This window comes from Blennius ocellaris (genome assembly GCF_963422515.1).
Source record: "Blennius ocellaris genome assembly, chromosome: 3".
Lineage (NCBI taxonomy): Eukaryota > Metazoa > Chordata > Actinopteri > Blenniiformes > Blenniidae > Blennius > Blennius ocellaris.
Genome location: NC_137652.1, coordinates 23,151,618 through 23,175,067, shown reverse-complemented (window position 1 = coordinate 23,175,067; position 23,450 = coordinate 23,151,618). Strand labels below are relative to the sequence as shown.

Here is a 23,450-nt window from a genome sequence, read left to right as displayed (position 1 = left end):
AATCAATTACAGTGTAAATTATGAGCTGCATGGATGGATGGATGGATGATGTGATGTACAGATACTTCAATCTTTAATTTCGAATAAGTTATAATACGTATTAGTAGTAATACGTCAACTCTTTGAAAAAGGGTATTTTCTGGACAAATGTATTTGCTACATATAAGCATGCCAAAACAGTTGAGTCGTGTCGCAAGAATTTAAGGTAGATTAAATGGTTCAAATTGTAATTTAGGAAAATAAAAATACTTACTAAATCGATAGAAAGAAAAAGTAAACAAAAATTCTTCTGCGTGGCAGTAATATGAGTATGGGTGTACTTGGTATGACTTAATAGTGGTAATCAAGTAAATTATATGGAGTGAATTGTATTTAGGTATGAGTAAAACTGCCTACTCGAAAATCAACAAGTATTACCACTTAATCACACTATTGTGAGTGTGAGTATTACTTTAAAATTCTCACAGCTAAAGTTTTCAAAGTATTAGTATCTAATCAATAAAAGAAATGTCACTTATAAAACACGTTTTAACAGATTATAACTACTTTTTCAACATTCATTTCACTTTTGCCGTTGAAGGTGAGTTTAATTTTGAACTTTCAAACCGGAAGACCTCCTCATTCCATTGTATTGACACACACCTGACCTCGTCAGAGGGGTCAGCACACGCACGAGCATTCCGCGTGGACGCCGGTATATAACGGGGGTCCGCGTGCTGGAGAAAGTCTACGTAAAGAGGATTTAGAGGAGCGCGAGGACAGCGTGCAGGTAAGATGGAAACATTCAGAGAAACTTTTAGGAATTTCATTTATTTTATTTTATTTTATTTTTTACACATAAAAAAAATATTTGAAGCTTTTTTTAGTTTGTTTTTTTTAATGCCAGATTTAAATCATGAGAATAAAAAGAAATATTAAAATTCCTCCCCCAAAAAGAAAATTCAAGCATTTGTGTTTACATTTTATAGATATACAACAAAAAGTCCCCCCCCCCCTCCTTTTTTTTTTTTTACTTTTGCTTTTAAATAAAACCTTTTGCATTCAATTCATGTTTGGTGTTTATTGAGATTATTTCATAGTATGGTCGATGTGATTGTGGTTTCTAACTCTCCTCTGCTGTTTCTTTTCTCGTTTTTTTCACTTCAGAGATGTACAGAGTCACAAAAACCCACATGACCTCCCCCATGCAGTTCCCCAGCATGGGCACAGCTCCTTTCTTTAAGGTGAATTCACACATATCCACATGAAAGAAAGAAAAAAAAACCTCAGAAAAAGCCTATAGACATGCTGACCTTTGACCCTCCGTGTGTGTAGGTGACTGTGTTCCAGCAGGAGCATTTCCAAGGAAAGTGTCTGGAGTTCACCAACGAGTGCTGCAACATCCATGACTGCGGCATGGACAACATCCGCTCCATCCGGGTGGAGAGTGGAGCGTGAGTCATACAACCTGTACGCCTGCAAGTCTCTGTGGATAGCTGACTGACTGAGCTCAGAGTGTGTGTGTGTGTGTGTGTGTGTGTGTGTGTGTGTGTGTGTGTGTGTGTGTGTGTGTGTGTGTGTGTGTGTGTGTGTGTGTGTGTGTGTGTGTGTGTCTGTGTGTAGAGAGAGAGAGAGGAAGCTTCCATTCACCCACGTTAAAGCTCCTCTGATGCATCCTACATGATGTATGTGAAACTAAAGGGTGAGAAAACCTCCATTCACCATCAGCTTCACCTCCAAAGGTCCTTTAACTGTCCGGAAATCCATTTCCGATGGCAGGATTTTCTCTTTGTGCAGCTCATTGACGCCTCACCCGTTGTCAGGAAGTGATAAATTAAGACCTGGAGAGCGTTTTAGTAGAAACGGTGGGCTACTTCTCTTCTCTCATTCTCTATGTGTGAAGAGAAAAGTCAAGATTTGACTGGGTATGAAGCCCTTTCCGATTTTACAAACCCCAGCCAACACCTGGACTGCATGAATGAAACACAATACCTATAATAGGATGTGCTTTAACTAGATATTTCCTTCTTTTCTTCTCAAATACCACTTTTTTTGTCTTGATTTCAACAATATTATTATAAAGTCTATAAAGATAAACACTAATTCAATTAAAAACATGAAAAAAAACATTATTTTTTTACATTTTATAGTTTGAAAATGTCACAATTGGGGGTGATAAATATAAGGACTATGGCCTAAAACTGGCCTGGGAGATGCTCCAATCTGGCCAAGCCACGAAGCAAATGGTAGAAATTCCAAAGAAAATATTGTTTTGTGTTTTTTTTAACAAGTTTCTTCAGAGTAGCAAAAACAACACAACACTAAGAGCTTTCTGGACATTTGATTGTATTTTGTGCCAGAAAGTTTCATTCAAATTCCCTGTATGTTGAGATTGTAGTAATTTTCTGTAGTAAATATTAGCTTTTATTACACTATCACATCTCCACAACAAAGAAAAGCTGTAACTTTTGACTTGAAGGATTTTTTGCACTATTTTACCCACTCCAGATACAACTGATCTGTTTGTTTCCCCTGAACCGAAACGTGTTGGACACCCCGGATCTAGATTGAATAATGTTTTCAGATGCTCCGTGATCGTAAACAAACACTGAAAAAAAAAAGAATGATTATTACGAAAATTTAAAAAAAAATTCACAGAATAAGTTCCACACCTTTCTATGCTTCTCTCAGCTTTTTATTGGTCGATTGACCTTATATGATACCTGTTGCTTTTTCTTATCTATAACTTTGTTCTAGTAATATTTAAAGTATCTTGGTATTTAAAGTAGTTTTGTACATTGAGATAGTGTTTTGCCCTAATGACGCCATATTCGACGATACTCACTGTTTCCATCCTACTGGAGTAAATTACAGAAATATCTACTTTTCAATATTTGTCCCAATTGTCCAAAAAGGTCTTATTTAGGTCCTTTCTTTTTGTACAGATCGTACATTTAATGACAAGGGTATCAAATGTGGACTTTCACTACTGACTTCATGTCTATATACACACATATGTGAGTCCTTGTATATATTCTTAATACTTTTTTTCAGCATTTCCCCATTCTAATACTAGAGTCTTAAATGTTTAACTTACTTTCATGTTGTGTTAGTGTGTGTATCAATACACTTCATCTGATTATAAAGATATAAGTTGTTAGATATTAGTCATTTTTATCACCTGCTTGTCAATTATAAATGCCATATAATAATGTTATGTCGTCATCATATTGTTTACTCACTTCAGAAACGACCTAATACCCACCACGGTAACAAGGTTAGCATTTCCAAGTATTTCATTGAGTGCGGTTTGATAGTCTAACATTATAAGTCAGAAAGGGCAGAGGAGGGATAGTTGCTTCAACAGAATGGATGTGAATTACAGTTCACAGCAGAAGAAACCCGTCAATAACACTCCAGCAGTCACTAAGAGCCTGCGCTGACTGCAAAAAGGCCTCCCATGTTTCACATTTACTCCGTTTTCTAACCTGCTCCCACAAACAGGTGGGTTTCTTTTGCACAATTTCTCCACTTTACAGGGTCGGAAAACCTCGAGTTCCCTCCGATGACTGCTCAGGGAGAGTTATGCATTTTAGTTTATTCTTAACTGAGTGTGTGCACAAAGTCGGGTCGCCCTCGGAGTCTTGACGCACGTCAGCGACGGAGCTTTTCTACCGCGAGTGGCTCCGTACGTAACAGCCCAGGCCTTAGTCATGCCGGGTACGTCCTGCCAAAGTCGGAGTGTTTCTCTGAGCACCTGCTGACTTCAGCTGAGTGCAAATTTAGTTTGATCTCATCAGAGAAAAAGTTTTTTTTTTTTTTTTTTATTTCAATGCTGGAAGGTTGTCGTTGGTGCGCTGGGCCTCGGATAATTACTCCGTTATAATGGAGCGCTGCCAGATAGCAGAGGTGCAAGGCTGTGTGACAAATTACAGTTTGAAGCTACCAGGGCAGATTTCTGTGAAATGAACTTCTTATTTTCTGTGCAACTCAGCCACAGCATTGTCCTAATATGCACTGAACACTGGAAATTGGCGGAGTGTTGAAACATACTGAAGCTCATCAGGTCTAGATTTACTCATTACTTCCCTCCTGCGCTTCTCCCTTTAAAGCTTGACGCATTTCAACATCTCACATGTGTAATTGTGCAGATAACGATGCAATTTATTGGTCTTAAAACTCTTTCATAATGTGAAATGCATCCCTGGGGATGGTCTGGAGACCTGTTGAGGTTATTGTGTGGATAGATGGATGGATGGATGGATGACAAACCTCATGTAAACATCATAATGTAATCTGTGTTTTTCATCTGAATAACCCTCCGAGATGTCTCCTCTGTCGTTTCTGCACGTATTCACATCAATCCGATTGGTTTCCTCATTTTACATCCACGCATGTGTAACAACGCAAAAAGAAAGGTAAAGTGAAAGACAAACATGACATACAACCGCCAAATTATAACGACAATGTATGGAACACCAGTTTTTAGGAGTATTTCTTTTTAAAACCCCTGGTTGGTCATGACTATTGACTGTATTCAGAATAAATTCCCTTCTCTGCATCTATTTATCTTTCAAAACACTAAATTAGTTCAAGCGGCTGATATAAAATAAATACATCACGACAAGTGTTAGTCGTGTTTTTTTTTTCAGTTGCTCCATCGTTACAACTTTCACCATATAATTTTTTTTTTTTACGCCAGATGCAGTGTAAAATATTCAATATCAAGTTGATTAAGAAAGCAAAGACACTCATTTCAAAGGTATTTTTCTGAAACAACTTTGATTTGTTTTTAATGAGCAACTTGTTCAATTTTCGCCTGTTTAGTTTATTTTGCAGTTCCACAGAGGGAGGAAACCAGGGAATTTATGTTTTTAAAAACCAAAACCCGGACCAGTCATTCATCTCCTCTATGTGAGGGTGGCACTGTGCTGGGTCTGACCGACTGTGGTGAAGGATCGGAGGGAACTTTGGACCCGAGAAGATCAATTTAGAGTCACAAATACACGAGGGGGGGGGGGGGGAACTGGATCACCGAGAGAAAACCTACACGAGCAAAGGAGAAGCATTTTCATTTGATTGAAAATGAGCTTCAAATTTAAGAATTTGCATTCCAAAAAAAAAAAGAACAGAGTCTCATTTTCTCTGATGTGTTTCAAGGCCGAGTTAATGCACAGCCGTGCTGTTATTCACCACTCTTTGCTGCTCTCCGGTTTCCAGCTGGGTCGGATTCGAGCACCACGACTTCCAGGGCCAGCAGTTCATCCTGGAGCGCGGCGAGTACCCCAACTGGGAGAGCTTCAGCGGCGCCCTGTCCTACCACACTGAGCGCTTCATGTCACTTCGGCCCATCTACTGCGCTGTGAGTGGAGGAGGAGGAGGAGGAGGAGGAGGAGGGGGGCATGAAGAAGAGAAGGCAGGGGGGGGGGGGGGGGGGGAAGAGGAGGAGGTTGTTCAAAGGGGCTAAAAAGAGACAGAACAAACACGTGGGGGGTGGAGGAGCGCGACAGGGCGAGTGGGGAAGAGGCGATGACGAGGGACAGCAGGGTGACTGGATCAGAGAGACAGAGACGCCTCAGATATAGAAAGGAGACGCCGGGGTGCCAGGAGCCGGGCCGTCTTGACACTTTCTCTCTGTTCAGTCCCACCAGAGCAGCCACATGGTGATCTTCGAGAGGGAGAACTTCACGGGCCGCTGCACCGAGCTGTGCGACGACTACCCCTCCCTGCAGGCCATGGGCTGGTTCAGGCCCGAGGTCGGATCCATGCACGTGCAGTGCGGCGCGTAAGTCCAAGCCAGCATTTAAGATCTTTTATTGGCGTTTTTAGCTTTTTTGGGGGGGGGGGGTAATTTAGCTGTTTAACTCTTAAACATCTTGGCTGATTTTCTTTTGAACTATTTTGAGCAATTCTGACTATTTTCTTTGTTACTTTAGAGCAGGTTGCACCATTTTAGCTGTTATTTTAGTTGCATGTAGCGCTTCCAGCATAACATTCTGGCTTGGACTTCATTGTATTTGGATTGAACGACAGTTAGCATAACAAGAGGGGGCTGTGAGGTAAAACGTTGACGTGCAGGTTTTGAGTCAAGATACAAAGAGCCTCTCCAGAGGAGTCAAATGTTCACGTGTGGCTCCAGAGTCGAGGTGTCATTGTTGGGAGATTCATGTTTTTCCCTGTCTTCTTCCAGGTTTGTGTGCTACGAGTACCCCGGCTACAGAGGCCAGCAGTACATCATGGAGTGTGAAAGGCACAGCGGAGACTACCAGCACTGGAGGAACTGGGGTTCCCACTGCCAGACCCCAAAGATCCAGTCCATCAGACGCATCAGGCACTGATATGGTGCAGATCAGGACTGACAGCGGCGGCGGCGGCGGCTGCCCGAAGCTCAGGCTGAAGCCTTGGAGTTTGGCTCCGTGAACACCATAAACCATCAGTGATGTAGCAGCTACCTCGTTACTCCAGCACATATTCATACTTGTGTTTAATACAGGTGAAATAAAGTTCAGATCGAGATGGTGAACAATCTTGGTCTTGGGCCTGTGTTTGGTTTCTACTGATCAAGTTCATGAAGAGAAGAGAGATTGTTTGTCAACAGAAGCCACTCAACAACAAATGCTGATCTTAATGATTAACCTCCATTAAACTAACGCCACACTGACATCAGCTCATCATGCGCTCTATCTTGTCATGCAACATAATGATATTTATTAGCTACTTTAAAAACATGATGCTACTTATCAAATGTTATTTTCAAAAGATCTTTATAAAGGGTTAAAAAAAAAAACCAAGAAATAAAGGATGAAGGGCGGGAGTGAATTATGGAGAAGGACTGGAAGTGAATGGAAATGTAATAAAGCTACAGAAGTCAAGTGAAGACATATAAAACAGAAAGAAAATCACAAGGTAGCAGATGACAACATACATTTTTAGGAAGGAGGATGAACAGGATTATCCACAAACTGGAGGAATTAGTACGATTGGGATGCGCTGTTAAATAAACGTGATATACTTTTAACTCTAAGACAAGATTTCCAAACTATAGCAACAACATTACATTGTATATTATGATGGATCCACACTTAAGCCCAAAGCACCACGCAAGCTCGGGAAATGAACAGCGTGGCATTATTCTCTTGTAAATGTGTGATGTTGTGGTAGATTTGATACCAGTGCGTGCCACAGATCATCACAAACACCAGACAATCAGTCAGGAGCAGAATCAATAGCATTTCAAGTTTGCCTCATTTGGTGTTTTTGTTCTGTTTCTCCTCAGCCTCTAGTGGTTTTCTCTGCAGTTTGTATACAAAGGGTTTTTTCACAAACAAGTGAATTTAGCCTTATTGTAGATTATCTATTTATTTACGGGTTTCAAGGATTTCTGCCTTGTCTTCATTGATGTGTTTCTGAGTTTTGTTCTTTTAAACCTTTGGTCATTGTTGGGCTGGAACCGAACGGTCACCACAGCGTTTGTGCCTCTCAATCCACCGTACATGGTAAGTTTAAACAGTTTTTATGTGTAAAGATAGAGCACGTGTCTAAATTATTCAAAAGACACATACATTCTGTAATAAACAACAAGAATATAAGACTGAAAGCAGCGTTGTCACACTTATGATATGATGATATGGTTTCAGGTTCATGTATCAGTGATTAAATCCGTATTTTGCTTTAACATAACTCCCATTCTCGTAACGCAAACGTCCAATCACAGACATTTCTAACTCGAACTTCTCCTTGCCACTGAAAACAACCCAAAGAACTTCAAGATATTAAAAGCTTAAGGTTACAAAAGGAGCGGAAATACTCGGGGAAAAAATAGACCTTTATTTACACGAGTGACCTTGTATTTCCCATTTCAAGAGACATTATGAAAACACTTAAGACAAAGTTAGATAACATTAAGAGTACATATTTCAAATGAAGGAAAAGAGTGGAATAACAGGAGGGAGGGACAATGTCAATAAAAAGATTTTGTATCACCGCTACACTGACTCATTCATATCCTTTCTTCACGTGTTTTTGACCTTCGCGAAAGGAGCAAAGCTTCATTTCTTCAATGGAAGACGGAGAATGAGTTACTGCTGCACATCTCCACAGCAAACATAAAGAAACTTCAATCCATTCTGTTTGCAGCTGAAGTTTCATCTAAAAAAAAAAAAAAAAAAGACGAGATCACTGATGTATTTAAAAGTGGACAATTTCAACACTATTGTCGAAGAATATTTCTACTTTTTTTGTGACATTTTTCTAGAGAATTATAGGCTCCGTCTACACTACAATGTTTGAGAAAAGTTTCGTGTTTACACTGCAATGGTTAGAAAATGATGTTCACTGACCCAAAAAATGACAGAAACACTGAAAACGATGTAGTTAGCATTCTGGGCCACTAGTGGGTGCCATTATCTGTTTTTGTAATGAAACCACACACAAGCATGAGCAAAGTACAACTGGGTAATTCTAAATGAAGAAAAAGAGACTTTATATAAAAAGCAAGTTAGAAGCACACACGTGTTCAAATGGAAAGTGTAAACGTAAACATAAATAACTAATTACTCAATTGCTTGACGCCTGTTTTATGTGAGTCTCTGGTCTCACATAAGCAAAGTGAAAAGGAAGGACACTTTGCAATAATAACTGCAATGAAACTCTGATTCTGCCCACCGGTTAAGTTTCCATGGGAATGAAGACCGGTTTGTCACCACACTCTCAATATAAAGTTAGTAACTTAGACAACATCGCCCACTTGAATAGTGGGGGGAAAAATAATGACAGTTAATGTCGTCATAATGAAGTTTAACACAGAATCTATTTCTGTGAGTACATTACCGTAACAGCAGCTCATGTTAAACTACACCAACTAACAGCATTCCGCTGAAGATTTTCACCATGACGATCTGGATCTCTGTCGTTTGCTCTCAAGGTGTTTTTAGTAGATTCATACTGTGTGTTATAATGAATGGGCGTGAACATGCAGCATCAAAACACACTGAAATATTGTGAAACATCTCAGTTCTGCAAATATTTAGAAATCACCACAAAGCTGCTGCAAGTTGACATACCAACCGAATTAACTGACCAATGTGTGCTACTTGGCTTTTAACACCTTCTGAAATACGAACAATGGAAAATATCCAGACTTCTTTGCTCATTGAATAGAGTGAAAACAAATATATGTCACAAAATACTACAAACTATGCTGAAGATTTCAGAATTTGGAGCTTGAAAATGTGCTTTATAAAAGGAAATGCACATTATCAAAATGTCATTATCAGGGATTTGACTCATACAAGTAAAGTTAAATATATTTGCACTGTTTTCTACCTTGCTTAAGCTCATTCCAGCTTCATTTGTGAAATTAGTATTGACCTATTTTCCTTTCCGAGCCTCGTTTAATTGATAACTCCACCTAGGGCCAGTTTTACTTGTTCTCCGTATGAACTTCCTTTCTGCATGCCAAACCCTGAATAATAGAACCAAAAGGAAGCCTGTCCTCTGATTGTTTGGATCCACAATTATGCTCTTATTCTGCTGAAAAATGTTGAATTAAGTCTGTTTTTGGTGACTTAATGCAAAATGCCCCTGTTTCCAAGTGCAAGAGGATTTAGAAAACAGGAAAAGAAGATTTAATGCAGGTGGAATATCAAAGGCATCAATTTATTGTTTCATTGCAAATCCTGTGATCCTTTAGAAGACAGCCATAACGTTATCCGGTTAATCCAGAACAATTAAGCTTATTAACTGCTCGTTTCAAGTTTTGTTTTCATCCTCGTGCTGCATGTTGAGCTGTTGTGTGCAAATCAGCTCCGTGAATAAAGCCAAAGGGAAACAGGCTTTGAGGGGAAGCAGAGCAGGCGTGCATGTCAGCCAGATATCGTTAATACACCCGAGAGTTTCCTGCAACAACATGTCAAGATGTGTCTGCTGCCACGGCCCAGGGCACATCCACATCCATCAGGGGGGGAATAATTGCCGATCTTTTTTCAAGCTGCAGGACACAGACGTGTATGTATTTATCATATAAATATTGTATTATGCATAACTATTGCCTGGAAAGGGTTCAGTTGCCTTCATGCATAATGAGCCGGCCGATTTTGTCCAAAATCTCCAGTTTGAGTCCAGCGTTGTGTGTGAAAACATGTAAATGAGGTATGTACTCGTGCTTCTTTGCACTAAAACGGAGACAAAAACAATTTCATGGATGTTTTTATTTTTTTCTGAAACTGTGTGTCAAACGGGGCCAAATTCCCTTTTTGTATGCATCTGTATTTTGTTTGTTTTCTTGACATGTCTACATGAATTGATTAAACAGATCATATGCAATAAGTTATTAAGTAGGATGTCGTTTTATTTTAATAAACAATAATTTGCCATTTTTTTTTTAACTCACAGCTCTCTTAAGTAACAAAGTTTGTTGTAATTGTGAATTGTAATCACAATGAAACACACACACACACACACACTAAGGTAACACTACCACTGTGTGTGAATCGTGTGGGTTTTAAAACACACGTTTGTACCTGCTGCATTTTAAATATAGACGTTCATTCATGCTCACATTGATTTTTTTTTTGCCTGAAGCGACTCAAACACCCCAAGCAGGAGGAACTTCTCTCAGAAGATTTTCTTTTATCATGTATATTCAGCTTCACTGGAGTTTAAAAATAAATATATCATTCCTATCCAGTGGGTCATGAATCTTTGCAAGTGTCAGAGTCAAATCAATGCTTCTCTTTAGGCAGTGTTCTTTTTTTCTTTCTTTCTTTTTTTTTTTTTTTTTTTAATTGCAGATTTTGTGTTTGATGAAGCACTAAAGAACCCGAACTGCCCTTGGAAATTACCAGCACATTTGGTAAAGAGGAGCCACAATCTGTGCAGTGAAAGAAAAGTGTCGTGTCGCAATCGGAGTCTCGTCCAGAGCAGCAGCAGAAGACGACGTTACCTCAGTGGATTAAAGTCCATGTTTGTTTTCTTTTGTATGCATGGACTGCATCCAGAAGAAATAAAAAAAAGCTATGAATGGACTCCTGATCACAGCTCCCTGGACTCCTCCCTCTCTCCTCCATCTTCCCCTCACCCTCCCTCCTCTCACTCCTTCTGGTCGGCCCCCTGCGGTCTGCGGAGGTGACCCCCGACCCCCCTCCTCCTGGCTCCGGGTGACTCAGCTCCCCAGACCTCCTCCTCTTCCTCCTCCTGTCCATCCTCAACAAGCCGCCCGTCCTCTTCATCGTCATCTTCACTTTTTTCCGAGTCTGACTCATCCGAGTTGTCCTCTTCCAGGTACCGGTAACCTTTGACCTGTGAGCCCGAGATGAAAAAGAAGAGAATCGGTAACTGAAACGCTGCGGAAGTTTGCAGTTTTACAACAAAGCTGTGATTTGAAAGAGGCTAATTTGTTGTTTGTAGGAGTTAAATCTCGCCACACGGCAGAGCTCTTTCTTGTAAAAAAAAAAACACTTGTAAATATAATTTCCAGATGGGTTTCGTTAGTCCATCTGTCTGCTAATCAAAGGGCGCTGGACAAGAGACGAGCCAACAGTGGAATGAAGACAATAAAGTCACAGAACATCCAGATTATAGAGCATCTTCCTCCAGTAGCTGAACTGAATTGTGCTCACCAGTTCAGCCAATGGTTTACAGCACCACGACAATAATCCCGCCTTGTGCACATTATGAAAACAGGACAAATTGAGGGAGACAATTAAAAACAACGTGAGATTTGAATCCGTGTGATTTATTACCTTCTATTTGCAGTAACTATTAAATTAAACCCCTTCTTCTGGTATCAACTACTACAATTCGCACCCTCTCCCCCAACTGTTCCAGTCTTTTCAGATGAAATCGCCTGTTAAACACAGACTGTGTTACCTTGTGCCGCGGTCGGGGGATTCGGGGGAGTCGGTACTGCACTTTTAAAGCCAGGTGCCGCTCCATCATCCAGTAGCAGTAGCAGGCCAGCAGCAGCACCACCAGCAGGATGGAGAGTTTGGCCTGTCGGGAGGCAGAAAGTGAGCAAACTCAGGCGACAAAGACGTTGTAGACTGGAGACGTTTGCCCAGCGGGCAGCCACGCACCCTCATGGGCAAGTTAGAACAGAGGTAGACGATGAAGATGGCGATGGCCTGCCACCAGTGGTAGATGGAGTAGACGAAGTCCAGGCGCTCTTTTTCCTCCGCGTACAGCACACCGAGCAGGACTGGATGAGAGGAGAGTTCAGACTGGAGCGCCGGGCATCCGACCGGGTGAAACACCTGAACCGTGAAGACTCACTGCTGACTCCGGTCCGGTTGAGGGCCGAGCCCAGGCCCCACAGCATGGCGATGGTCAGCAGCGGGTAAAGGTACCCGTCGGCTTGCGGCTTCGGGGAGAACGCAAAGAGGACGATCAGCAGCACGAAGTGCACGGTGGCGCCCCCCGCCAGACACACCCAGCGGGGAACACGCAGGAGGAGGAGGAGAGGCAGCGAGGAGAAGATGGAGGAGGAGAGGCCGTAGACGGTGACCAGGAGCCAGAGTTTCTTCAGGCCCAGGACGCAGACGCCATACGACTGAGGACACAGGAGACAAGGCTCAGCGTTTCGTGACCCAACTGCGTTAGACTTCGCACCGTTTCACAAACGTCTTCGACTGTCCTTGTTTTACCTTTAACAGCTATACATACACCGACACACAAATTAAAAGAAAAGGCACGGGGATTAATTATTATTATGACTGATGATGGTGATTCGACTAACTTTTACTATTTATCGTCATTGTTCTGTTCGTTTGTTTTTTGGCTTTTGTATCTTTTTCTTTGACTGCATTTTGTTGTTTTTTTGTAATGATGGCAGGAAATTCACAATTACTACTACAAGTAGTTTTGGTCGGTAGATATGAAACAATAAGTGACGTACACACTGTTGTTATTACTACCATTATCACTATTGTTGTTGTTATTATTATTATTATTGGTTTCATTGATCATGTTATGAATTAAAATTAATGAATAGATAGATAGATAGATAGATAGATAGATAGATAGATAGATAGATAGATAGAAGACAAATTTATTGCAATTGCAGATCAAATATAAGACCAAAATATACTGTAAAAGGAAATGAAACTTGAACTACTAGTATTAGTATAGTTAGTATTTTGTATTCTATTCTATTGCTTATCTAGTGCTTTTGTTTTTACACACAATCAGCTTTTGTTGACACAATAGTTTATGATCATTTAAACAATAAAATAAATGCACATCTTAATTAAATGTGGAAAAAGTGACAATTGCTGCCTGAAAACATTCTTTGACACCAAGTCAGGCGCGAGAAATCGCTGAGAGTGTGAGGCTCATTATTACGTTAAGTTGTTTTAGCTCTTTACCAGGGAGAATCCGGTGATGGCGAACATGGACTCCAAGCCGCTGAAGATGAAGAAGGGACAGAGCAGCCTCAGCCGGTAGTCTCTCAGGTGTTTGAAGGGCAGCTGGAAGATGTTTCCCCAGCCGATACTGCGCAGGTCGATTTCTTCTGTGGGGCGGTACGCCGGCCCACACAGCACGAGGAACTGAAGATTAGGATTATTAGGAATGATCAGGAGTCAGTCTTGTTGCTGCAACTGCTACTTGCATTGGTGAAGAATTTCACAAAATCAATTGCTCGACCTTTTTGAAGAAAAGCCACATCAAGACATGATTTTAAAATTACCTGAGAGCAGAATACACCCGCTTCTAATCTCCATATTTTATTTATTTTCTCACCAAAAAATTATACAAATACGAGAATGCAAATGATGCCTAATTTTCAGTTTTTTTCCCCCCATTACATTCATTTTTTGAGTTATCGTTAAATAAAATATAAAAAATAAACTTACTCATTTGAAGCTGCTGCTTTTTCTCATTTTAGCTAAGACGAGACACAAAAGTGACTCAGTGCACCACCTTGTGATGCAAACTGGGATTACAAGATGTAGGCTGAGGCGAGTTGGAACAAAAATACCTGTAAGATTACATTTTGACCATTTTCACAATTTTTTTTAATGCTTAAGATAAATATATGTGAGTAAATATAGACGTTTACATTATTTACTATGTTAAAAATTTATTTAAATCATAACCGCTGCTCTTGATCGACATCGCGACAACAATCCAGTGAATCTTCTACCAGGAATTTGGCTGGGATTAATCCACTAAACAGCAAAGGAACGTTTCTCATTTTAGTTGTTTTTTTTCTGTCGTCACAGAGTTTTCATAGTAACTTCTCATCTTATTGCATCAATTCGTTGTTTAATTAAAGTCTAAGGGGCACGTGAAAGCAGTCCTGCTGCTCTTCCGACTCATTTTATGAACTGTTGGTGGTAAAATAGAAAAAAAGTCCACGATAATAAGACACCATGCGTTACGCTGCATTTACCACAGCAAACAGCTCTACTCCAGAACTTATTGAACAAAATGTGACAAAGGCTACATTCCCGCTGCAGGTCTTCATGCTCAATTCGGATTTTTGGCCAGTATAGGATTTTGTTGCGTGATCGTTCTCATTCAATTTCAGACCTCGATCAGATGCCCTGTGAACGTGATCGGACCCGATGGCTTCGGGCCCCAGAGCACATGCGCAGAAGACGGCGTGAAGTCACGACAAGCACGTTATTTACGCATGGCATGCCAGCCAGCAGCAAGGTTGCCAGATCTGAGTCAGTTTACAGCAAAACAACGTAAAACCCACACAACTCCATAAAAAAAACAGCCCAAATCTCAGCCTGTGTAGAAATCATGTTAAAACCATAAAACTATTATATGTGTAATAATGAGCACACCATTAAACACATAAATGCATGAAATAGACAAAGTTAAAAGGTACAGAAATTTGTACCGCCATATCTGGCAACGCTGGTCGCCATGTATATTCATTTTCAAATGGTTGTTAAATATGAGCCCACAAAATGTAGACAAAATGACGAGTAAAAAAAGGAGATTGAGGAAAAACCAGTGGTTATCCATGACGTCAGTCACACGTCAATGAGCCGTCGCATGTACAAAAAAATATCAGAATTGGTACCACATACGATGGAGGCCTGGGTCTGGTGTGAAAAAATCAGGATAAGTGCTGTCACACAGCCACAAAACAGGTTGGACATGAGTCACTTGTGAGCAATAAATCTGAATTAGATCGCTTTTCCCTGCAGTGAGAATAAGGCCTAAAACAGAGAACTCTTACAATGATCATGGCAAGGAAGGCGAAGGCCATGAGGACGCTCTCCACGTAAATGAGCTTCATGGACTGAGGTAGTTTGGTGAGCACGGTGGTGTTGAAGCCAGGGATCAAACCGTGGATCTCAGCACCTGGTTCAGGAGGGGGGGAAAAAAACATTTTAATTCGGCAGTTTTAAAGCCCAGACAGATAAACAACCAAGAATGGGCGAAAAGTACAGCTTGAAAGTGAAAGCAAGCTTATTATGTCTGTGTGTTCTGGTTTGTTATCATGAGATGATGTGAAACTCTCCACAGTTCTGTTTCCTCGTACTGTTACAGACTTTAAAAAGGAAGTAACACCTTTTAAATGTTAACAATAATAAGAGGAAGCATTTCACATGATCGGGTTACTTAGGCCCATTTACACAGAAAGTATTTCGAGGGAAAAACCAAAGCTTTTGTCACATTTTCGGCCCGTTGACGTGACAACGATGCTCAGAGTCACTGGATACGCAGCTGTTTTCATGACATTTTAACAGTTGTAACAAATTAAATAATCAGTTTGTTGGAGCTCTGTTTTTTTTTTCTCCATATGATGATTCTTACTTAGTTTCTGTCGTTTTCAAAAAGTTGGCATGTAAACATAAATCTCTCATGAATTGGAAAAACCTAACAAATTATGCATTTTCACTTGAATCAGGCCTGTGATCACTTCATTGATCTGAAATTCTCAGCATTCAACCTCCTATTCATAATTAACTTTAACTGCACATTCTCAATGTAATGGGGTCACTTTTCTTGTTCAGGGTCACAATCTCGCTTCTCTAACCTCATCCACACACAACGAACACACATCTTTAGACCGGATGACGAGAAGGTTTTAGTGTTCGGCGACTGGCTGGATGCTACAGAGCAAGATAAAACCCCAAACTAACACAGTTTCACCCTTTAAGGTCTAAGTAATAATCTTCAGCCTTCACACGGAGTCGTATTCAACAAATGGTTCACTGCAGTTCAGTATTCACTCATTCTGATCACTAAATCTTCTTTCAGAGAAGCTTCAGCCTCCAAATGTTCCAGCAGCCAGTTGTTAACCATGTTTTGTTTTTTTTTCCCCCTCTCTGGCTTTTGTAATTTGACAGGTAGAGTGACGCTTATTTACCAGCTTGTCTTAACCAACAAAGAGGCTCGTGGCAGCAGGGAAAATCAAAAGGGAGTGAAGATCTAACAAAAAGCTGGGAGAAGCTGGATAAAAGACGACTCAACACAGGAAGGGGGTAGATACCAGTGTAGGAGAGAATTCTGATACTGTTTGGACCCTGAACCACTAAATAAATCCAGTCTGGAGCCGGACAATGTAGCTGACTGTCAAACTGAAGGTTTCACAGACTAATGAAGCACAAAAAAAAACTTACCTTGTTATAATATAATATAATATAATATAATATAATATAATATAATATAATATAATATAATATAATATAATATAATATAATATAATATAATATAATATAATATAATATAATATAATATAATATAATATAATATAATATAATATAATATAATATAATATAATACAATACAATATAATATAAGATAATATAATATAATATAATATAATATAACATAATATAATAGATTTTTCAGGTTACAGTAAAGTACATACAGGTTCCAGTATGAATGACGTGTTGAGTGTAAAGCTCTTAAACAACCAAACTCTATTCTCACTGTAAATACTGGAACACGACACATTCTGTACAACCGTCATTAAACTTTGCGGTTAATAAGAGCTGCGTGGGTGACTCCCGACACTATGCAAGGCACTGGTTCGACTCAGATATTCTTCATTCTTTATATTTACCACATGTGTGCACGTTGCTGAGAATGTGGGCCTTGTCCTGCAGGTCCCAGTTGAGGATGAAAACCACGGGGAACTCGGCGAATACAAAGCTCAGCTGGAAGCAAGAGCGGGAAACAACCTTATGCTCACCTGTCTGTGCATTTAATGGTCTGGCGATTTGAACACACGACGCGAAAGCGCTCACGTTGAAGATGATGTAGAAGACGGACTGGAAGACGATGACGTAGCTGTGGCAGGCTCCCTTCGGCAGCCTCTTCTGCTCCTGCACGTGCTCCTGCTTGTAGTTGACGTACTCGTAATACTGCTGCGCCATCCTGGACACGCAAAGCAGACCATTTTTGTACGGGGGAAATAACGAATCCTGATATTAGTACGTTTGTCAATTTCCTTCAGGGAGATGTGTCATTGGTGTGGTTGGATATTTGACTCGAATTCCCTTACTTGCAACTATATATCTGTAAACGAACAACATTCCAGAATCATATATATTAAATTGAATCAGTAAATATTAGTATTATTTACTGGGTATGCAAATCAAAGGTAACTCTTAATAATGGACTAAGTCAGTGGGAGGAAGATGCTCTATCATCAATAATCTTTCGTCTGGCAGAAACAGATTTATTACAAAAACAAAGTGCTAAACCATCACTTCTCTTTCCCAACTTGGAGTCATTTTAATCCACGTACATGCGATACTACAAAATCAGAATTCCCCCCTACATCCTTCAGTGTATTTCAGACCATGAATGACAGAAAAACGACATAAAAGCAGTAACGAGAGGAGATGATGAAAGATTATTGGCCAATAAAAGAAGAAAATTCAGTAATCCAAGCTCGCCTCAAACAACAGAAGGAAAATCAGTGGAAAAATATTCAGACTTCCAAAAGTGTCTCTTTTAGGATTGTTTCCATACACTGCTCCCTAATTTTAGAAGTTTCCAACACGGAAAGATTTACTAGACTTGTTTTTTTTCTTGTGTTTATCACAGTAAAGTGTAAAAGTGCTGCACTTTCATGTGATGTATAAAAATATACCAGAAAGAAAATACAACCAAGAAGCTTAATATATAGAAAACAGTTGCTCTTAGCATTCCAATACATACACAAATACATATATAACCCGTTTGACTTGATCACAATGGTTATCACGATGTTGCTCCATGATATACTCAGTCAATAACATTCACAGTTCACAGATTTAGTTTTTTTCATTCAAACAGACCCTTGCTGCTGTTTCACTTGTGCACATTAAACAAACAGATCCTTCAAATAAGACTGTGCGACTTCACTTTTAAACTAAATCTGCTGGTTTGATTCAGGTTTTTTTTACATCAACTCTGGTCAAATACCGTCATAAACGCTGAATAAACGAACCCTGGTAAGATTCTTTTTTTTCTTTTTCCCTTTTTAAAGCAGCGGCTGTGGCTCAGTTGGTCAGTCTCTCTGGAAAAGACACTGAGACTCAACTTGCTTTCAACAGAGGATGAGAACTGCACGGCAGTCATGGACGTGAACCTTCAGATATTAGACCCTCAATCTCTATTCAGTCACTGGTTCGTCATTTTCACTGAAATGCCTCCAATAAATAGGCTTTTGTTAACCTTGCGGCCCTCCTCTGCCGGTGTGTTTTGTCCTCCGTGCTGCTGCTTCAGCCTTCACCTCTCGGCGTGACATGACCTTTTATTGGTAGAATTCAGCCTGAACACACCGGGCACTGGACAGATTGTTGTCGAGAAATAATTCAAGCCAATTTGCTCCCGGTGAGTTGGTTCGCGGGTTTGCAAAAGTGCACTTCGGCATGTTCACGTCTCTCAGTCCAGAGTGAAAACTGCCTGCGTGAACACATATCGACGAGAGTGTGAAGTTTTGTTTTGGGTTCCTTTTTCTTTCTTTTTTTTATTTCCCAACTTTAGCATAAGCATATGTAGGGAGAGCGTGAGTGTTACCTTGAGACATTTCACAGCCAGAAATATTATGCTTACACAAGAAAATTATTCTTTTTCTCATCCTCATTCCACTTGACGAACACGCGTGAACCTGCAGACACGCGCACGCGCACATACAACTTACTCAGACATCCGTGCGCGCAAACACCACAAATGACACCTTGTTTGTAACGCCACTTGGATTTTTGCGATATGAAAGGAAAACGCTTCAGCCACACGTCTTTTAAAGCCCGGCAGCATTCAGAACAAAAGCACAATAATCACGACTAACGATTAGAAAGAGCTCAGCTCGACAACCGAAGAAACATTTCAACCAACGGCAAAATGACAAAAAGCTCAGCGTCGATCGGTAAGAAATACGTGGAATTGTTGCTGCTTTTTGTGACCAGACTAGAAAAAAAAAGGTATTATATAAAGCTTATTTTCTTTTAAGGTTTGTTGTTATCGGCTCACAAAAAGGTTTTTGAAGCTTCATCAGTTGGAGCGGCTCACCTGATATTGAATAACTTCTTATTTACACACACTGGACATGCACACTGTGTACTGATGATTACATGTATATATATTTTTTTTTTTTTTAAATCGACACTTAGTTCAAAAACATGGAGCATTTCAGCTTTGACACTCTCTTTTAGAACCTGCTGGATTTACACTAACATCAATAATGTAAGCGAGTAAATCTGGATCTTTTCTATAAGAACTGTTTTCAAACAATCACAGGGATTAGATGGAATTAAACACTGTTTCAGTGCTGATGGTTGTATAGTACAAGTAAATAGACTGAATCAAGGCTGGTGTTTGTTTCACTTTGTGCTTTCTGGTGTGTACGATTAAAACCACGCGTATGAATGACTATTAGAATTTCATAATCCATTCATTCATAATTTCATTCTTGTTACTTGTTACATATTTAAAACCCTTTTCAAGAAAGAGTTTTCCGAAAGGCTTTTTTTTTTTTTAAGTTTGTTTTTGAAATATATTTGCAGGAAATATGATGGTTTCATGAGGTTGGTTTCATTTTTTTTGGAGTTACTTATTTGAAGTCCAGCTACATACTTTTATTATAGAATGAAATAAATTGTTGTTATTATTTTTATTATTACTGAGCTGAATTATCACGGCAGCAGCTCAATAATGTGAATATCATTGGAAATATAACTGTTCACAATGTTAACGATAAATTGTAAGAATGATATTTTATATATTATATATATTTTTGTAATTGAAAATGGGTTATATAGAATTTCATAAATACTTCTTAAATAGTATAAAAATTCGAAAATATTTGAAAACAAATCTTTTAAAACATTTTTTTATAGTTTGTCATGAAATAATATATTTCATGGGATTTTCATAACTTATCAGTTAAGATTAGAAGGAAAGACACGCACACACACACACACACACACACACACACACACACACACACACACACACACACACACACACACACACTCACACACAAACACACACACGTCCAGCCGTGCAGCCTTACGTTAAAGTTTGTCGGTAAAATGTATAGATTTTCATGTTTGTTTTGTTTTGAATGAAGAAAACACTCCTGCGCACATCCCGCCTCTCACCTCGTGATATAATTCCCCAGCGACGCCCAGAACGGGACGATGGTGGCTCCGATGGCGACAGCTGACGGGACCAGTGTGTAGTAACGCTCCCAGTAGTTGGTGGAGACGAAGAGCGCGTAGATTCCCGACGCCAAGAACATCATCCACTTGGTCCCGAGAAACCTGGACGTGACGCAGGGTTCGTATCAGATCGGTACGGAGAGCACGTGTTCGGTGTTGTGTTGTGTTGTGTTGTGTTGTGTTGTGTTGTGTTGTGTTGTGTTGTGTTGTGTTGTGTTGTGTTGTGTTGTGTGTACCTACCTGATGAGCACAGGTGTGTACAGGAGGCCGACGATGGGTGTGACATTGATGCCCATCAGCATCTTGCGGTCGATGTCCTCCAGGCCGAGGTTGCTGTACTTCACCTCTCGGTAGGTCATGTCGTAGTGGAGGATGAGCTGCATTTGCAGCAGACCTGACACACACACACACACACACACACACAGTGAATACCAGCTAATCCAAAGTGTGAACCGTCGGTGTGTTGCATCTCACCCATGTACACGCTGTACACGATCATGGCGGCCACGCTGGCCGCCAGGACGTTCTTGATCACTCCCAGCCTCTTCCTCCGGTAGTACTTCCTCTCCTCCTCTTCCTCGTTGTACTCGGCCTGCGGATCCAGAAACTCCCCCATCTGGAGTGAGCAGGAAACGGTGAGTTGGACTCTGACAGGTCTGTGGGAGCTGGATGGGGGGGGGGGGGGGGGGGTCAGCTCCTCACCTGGCCCTGCAAGTTGTCCTCATGAGTCACATCCAGCAGTTCATTCATGCCACCGTTAGGTGGCGCCACCATCTGATCAGCATCGACCAGCAGGCCATCTCTTTCAGTTGCCTCCATCTTGTGGGCAAAAGGGAGAATTACACAAGATTAAACCATTTTATTATCTGTCTTAAAATGTTGTACGGATCCGAGATTCCAAGAGAAAACACAAGTTGGACGTGGTTTTATAAATTTCACTGTATTTTTCACCAGTAAACGCCTTACATGCATAATGTTGTTGAAACTGCACCTATTTTTCTTTATAAAAAATGTATTTCTTAATGGTTTGTGCAAAGAAATTCAATGTGATTTAGACTTTTTTTCCACGAGATTTATGTTTTTAACTGATGGACTTACTTTCCTGTTAATAATATAAGTGATTCATTTTAATGTATTTTTTTGCACATAAAATCTCAAACTGAATGTATTTTGCAGTATAGTTAAATCTGAGATCTCAACATGTTCACAAGAAATTGCACCATGAAGTAAAATTGAAAGAAAAAAAAGACATTTGTCTGACTGTTTATTGTTTGTTCGGCTTCGTGTGAAATGGGTTTGACACTAATAATAATAGAAAACCTAAGAAGTCACAAGATCAGACCAGAACAGAACGGTGCATAAACTCAGAGGGGTCTGGAACCCTTTAGGACTAGTATTGGGGCTACTTTTAATTGTCACAGCAATTTCTTCTCGTCATTTTAATTTTTGCTTCAATCTTGTTCTGGGTTGATTTCTGGTTGTTAAAATGTATTTTTGGTTTCTAGAACCACTTTTTATTAATTATTTTTGGTTTTGATGCTGGATCTTTTACTGTTAATCTCAATTTGTCAGTAGATTTGTGATTTATTCTTATTGCCATCGTTTGGTGTCTACCCTGAGTGATCCTTAATGTTTTAGTCGAAAACAACCGTTTAATCAGCGAGTATTGCTTCTTTTATCATTTTCGTATAATTCCATTTCCCTTGACGACATCGTAAAGCATATTTGATCCGGGTTTTTGCTGTTTTTACTTTTTTCTAATTATATGTCAACGCTCTGAAAGCAGCATTGTGTAGAACATGAAATCTACACAAATTACGTTTATTCTTAATCTACTTTTTAACTCTTCAACTGAAGCAGTCATGTTTAAGATTGAAAGATAAAAAGAGGATCTGGACTCAGTTCTCTAAAATTTGCCTCGTTCTCTAATTCGCGCAGATTATTTAAACTACGGCAAACTGTTCTGAAGAGTTTATATTCTTCATATTTACATTTCTTTCATAAATGATGCTCATTTCCACTAAGAATGAATAACGTGTGTACTGACAGCTGCGTGCACAAACAGTTGGATTAGTCTCTTATTGATGAGTAGTTCAGATTCCAGCCGGTCTACATTATAATCTCTTTAAAAACGGATTTCAGTCATAAACACATTAAATACCATTGTTCAACATGGTGTTTACTCACCATGTTACAGCAGCGTGGCTCCTCTCAGATGGAAAGTGGCTCCTGAGGAGCAGAAACAGTCACACACATTCACATGTTCACACACTCACACACACAGTTCAGTTCCTCTTTCGAACACACACACACACACACACACAGTACAGCTGGCAAAAATAAAATAAAAAAGTTTCACGAGGGAAACGAAAGTAAAGTTCACTTCCTCACTGCAGCTTCTGTGTGTTTGCCTTAAAGGAACACACACACACACACACACACACACACACACACACACACACACACACACACACACACACACACACACACACACACACACACACACACCTATTAAACCATCTAAAAAGCAATATTCCAGCCCGTTTCAATAATGTAAATAAAAGTACATCAGTACATATACAACATATTTAAAGTACATATGCAATATACTTGACCAGAAAACTGCAGTAATCTGATAATGATTAATCAGATTAAAACAGTTCCTCCTAAGAGTCTGCTGTCTTGTCGAAGCAAACTGTTCATCTGATAAGATAAGATAAGATCGCCTTTATTAATCTCACAGTGGAGAAATGTACTTGTTGCATACAGCTCTTGAGGACACATGAGGAAAGGAGAGGAATGTGCAAACTGTTAGTAGAATAGAGGTATCTTATATACAATTTTACAAATTAA

The 23,450-nt window shown here is 39.8% G+C and overlaps 2 protein-coding genes across 2 annotated transcripts; one reads left to right on the top strand and one right to left on the bottom strand.

Moving 5' to 3' along the window:
- Positions 1-1,148: 1,148 nt before the first annotated feature.
- Positions 1,149-6,317, top strand: cryba1l2 (crystallin, beta A1, like 2; the record flags this gene model as incomplete). The annotated part of the gene is made up of 5 exons (XM_080494233.1): positions 1,149-1,223; positions 1,315-1,433; positions 5,200-5,341; positions 5,622-5,764; positions 6,170-6,317. The coding sequence occupies 5 exons, from the start codon at positions 1,149-1,151 to the stop codon at positions 6,315-6,317; spliced, it is 627 nt and encodes a 208-aa protein (XP_080350359.1).
- A 3,154-nt stretch (positions 6,318-9,471) lies between these two features.
- On the bottom strand, positions 9,472-22,928 carry unc93b1 (unc-93 homolog B1, TLR signaling regulator). Its single transcript, XM_080517240.1, has 13 exons — positions 22,785-22,928; positions 21,300-21,416; positions 21,072-21,213; positions 20,838-20,991; positions 20,538-20,699; positions 17,193-17,322; positions 17,009-17,102; positions 15,173-15,297; positions 13,341-13,523; positions 12,250-12,526; positions 12,054-12,175; positions 11,848-11,970; positions 9,472-11,277 (listed from the first exon to the last, which is right to left on the bottom strand). The coding sequence occupies exons 1-13, from the start codon at positions 22,785-22,787 to the stop codon at positions 11,068-11,070; spliced, it is 1,842 nt and encodes a 613-aa protein (XP_080373366.1). The 5' UTR covers positions 22,788-22,928; the 3' UTR covers positions 9,472-11,067.
- Between the last annotated feature and the right edge of the window lie 522 nt (positions 22,929-23,450).

Coding starts and splice junctions, on each gene's coding strand:
- unc93b1 (XM_080517240.1), bottom strand. Junction 20,992..21,071: donor CGTGTACAGCGTGTACATGG/GTGAGATGCAAC, acceptor TGTGTGTGTCAG/GTCTGCTGCAAATGCAGCTC. Junction 11,971..12,053: donor GTTCTAACTTGCCCATGAGG/GTGCGTGGCTGC, acceptor GCCTCCCGACAG/GCCAAACTCTCCATCCTGCT.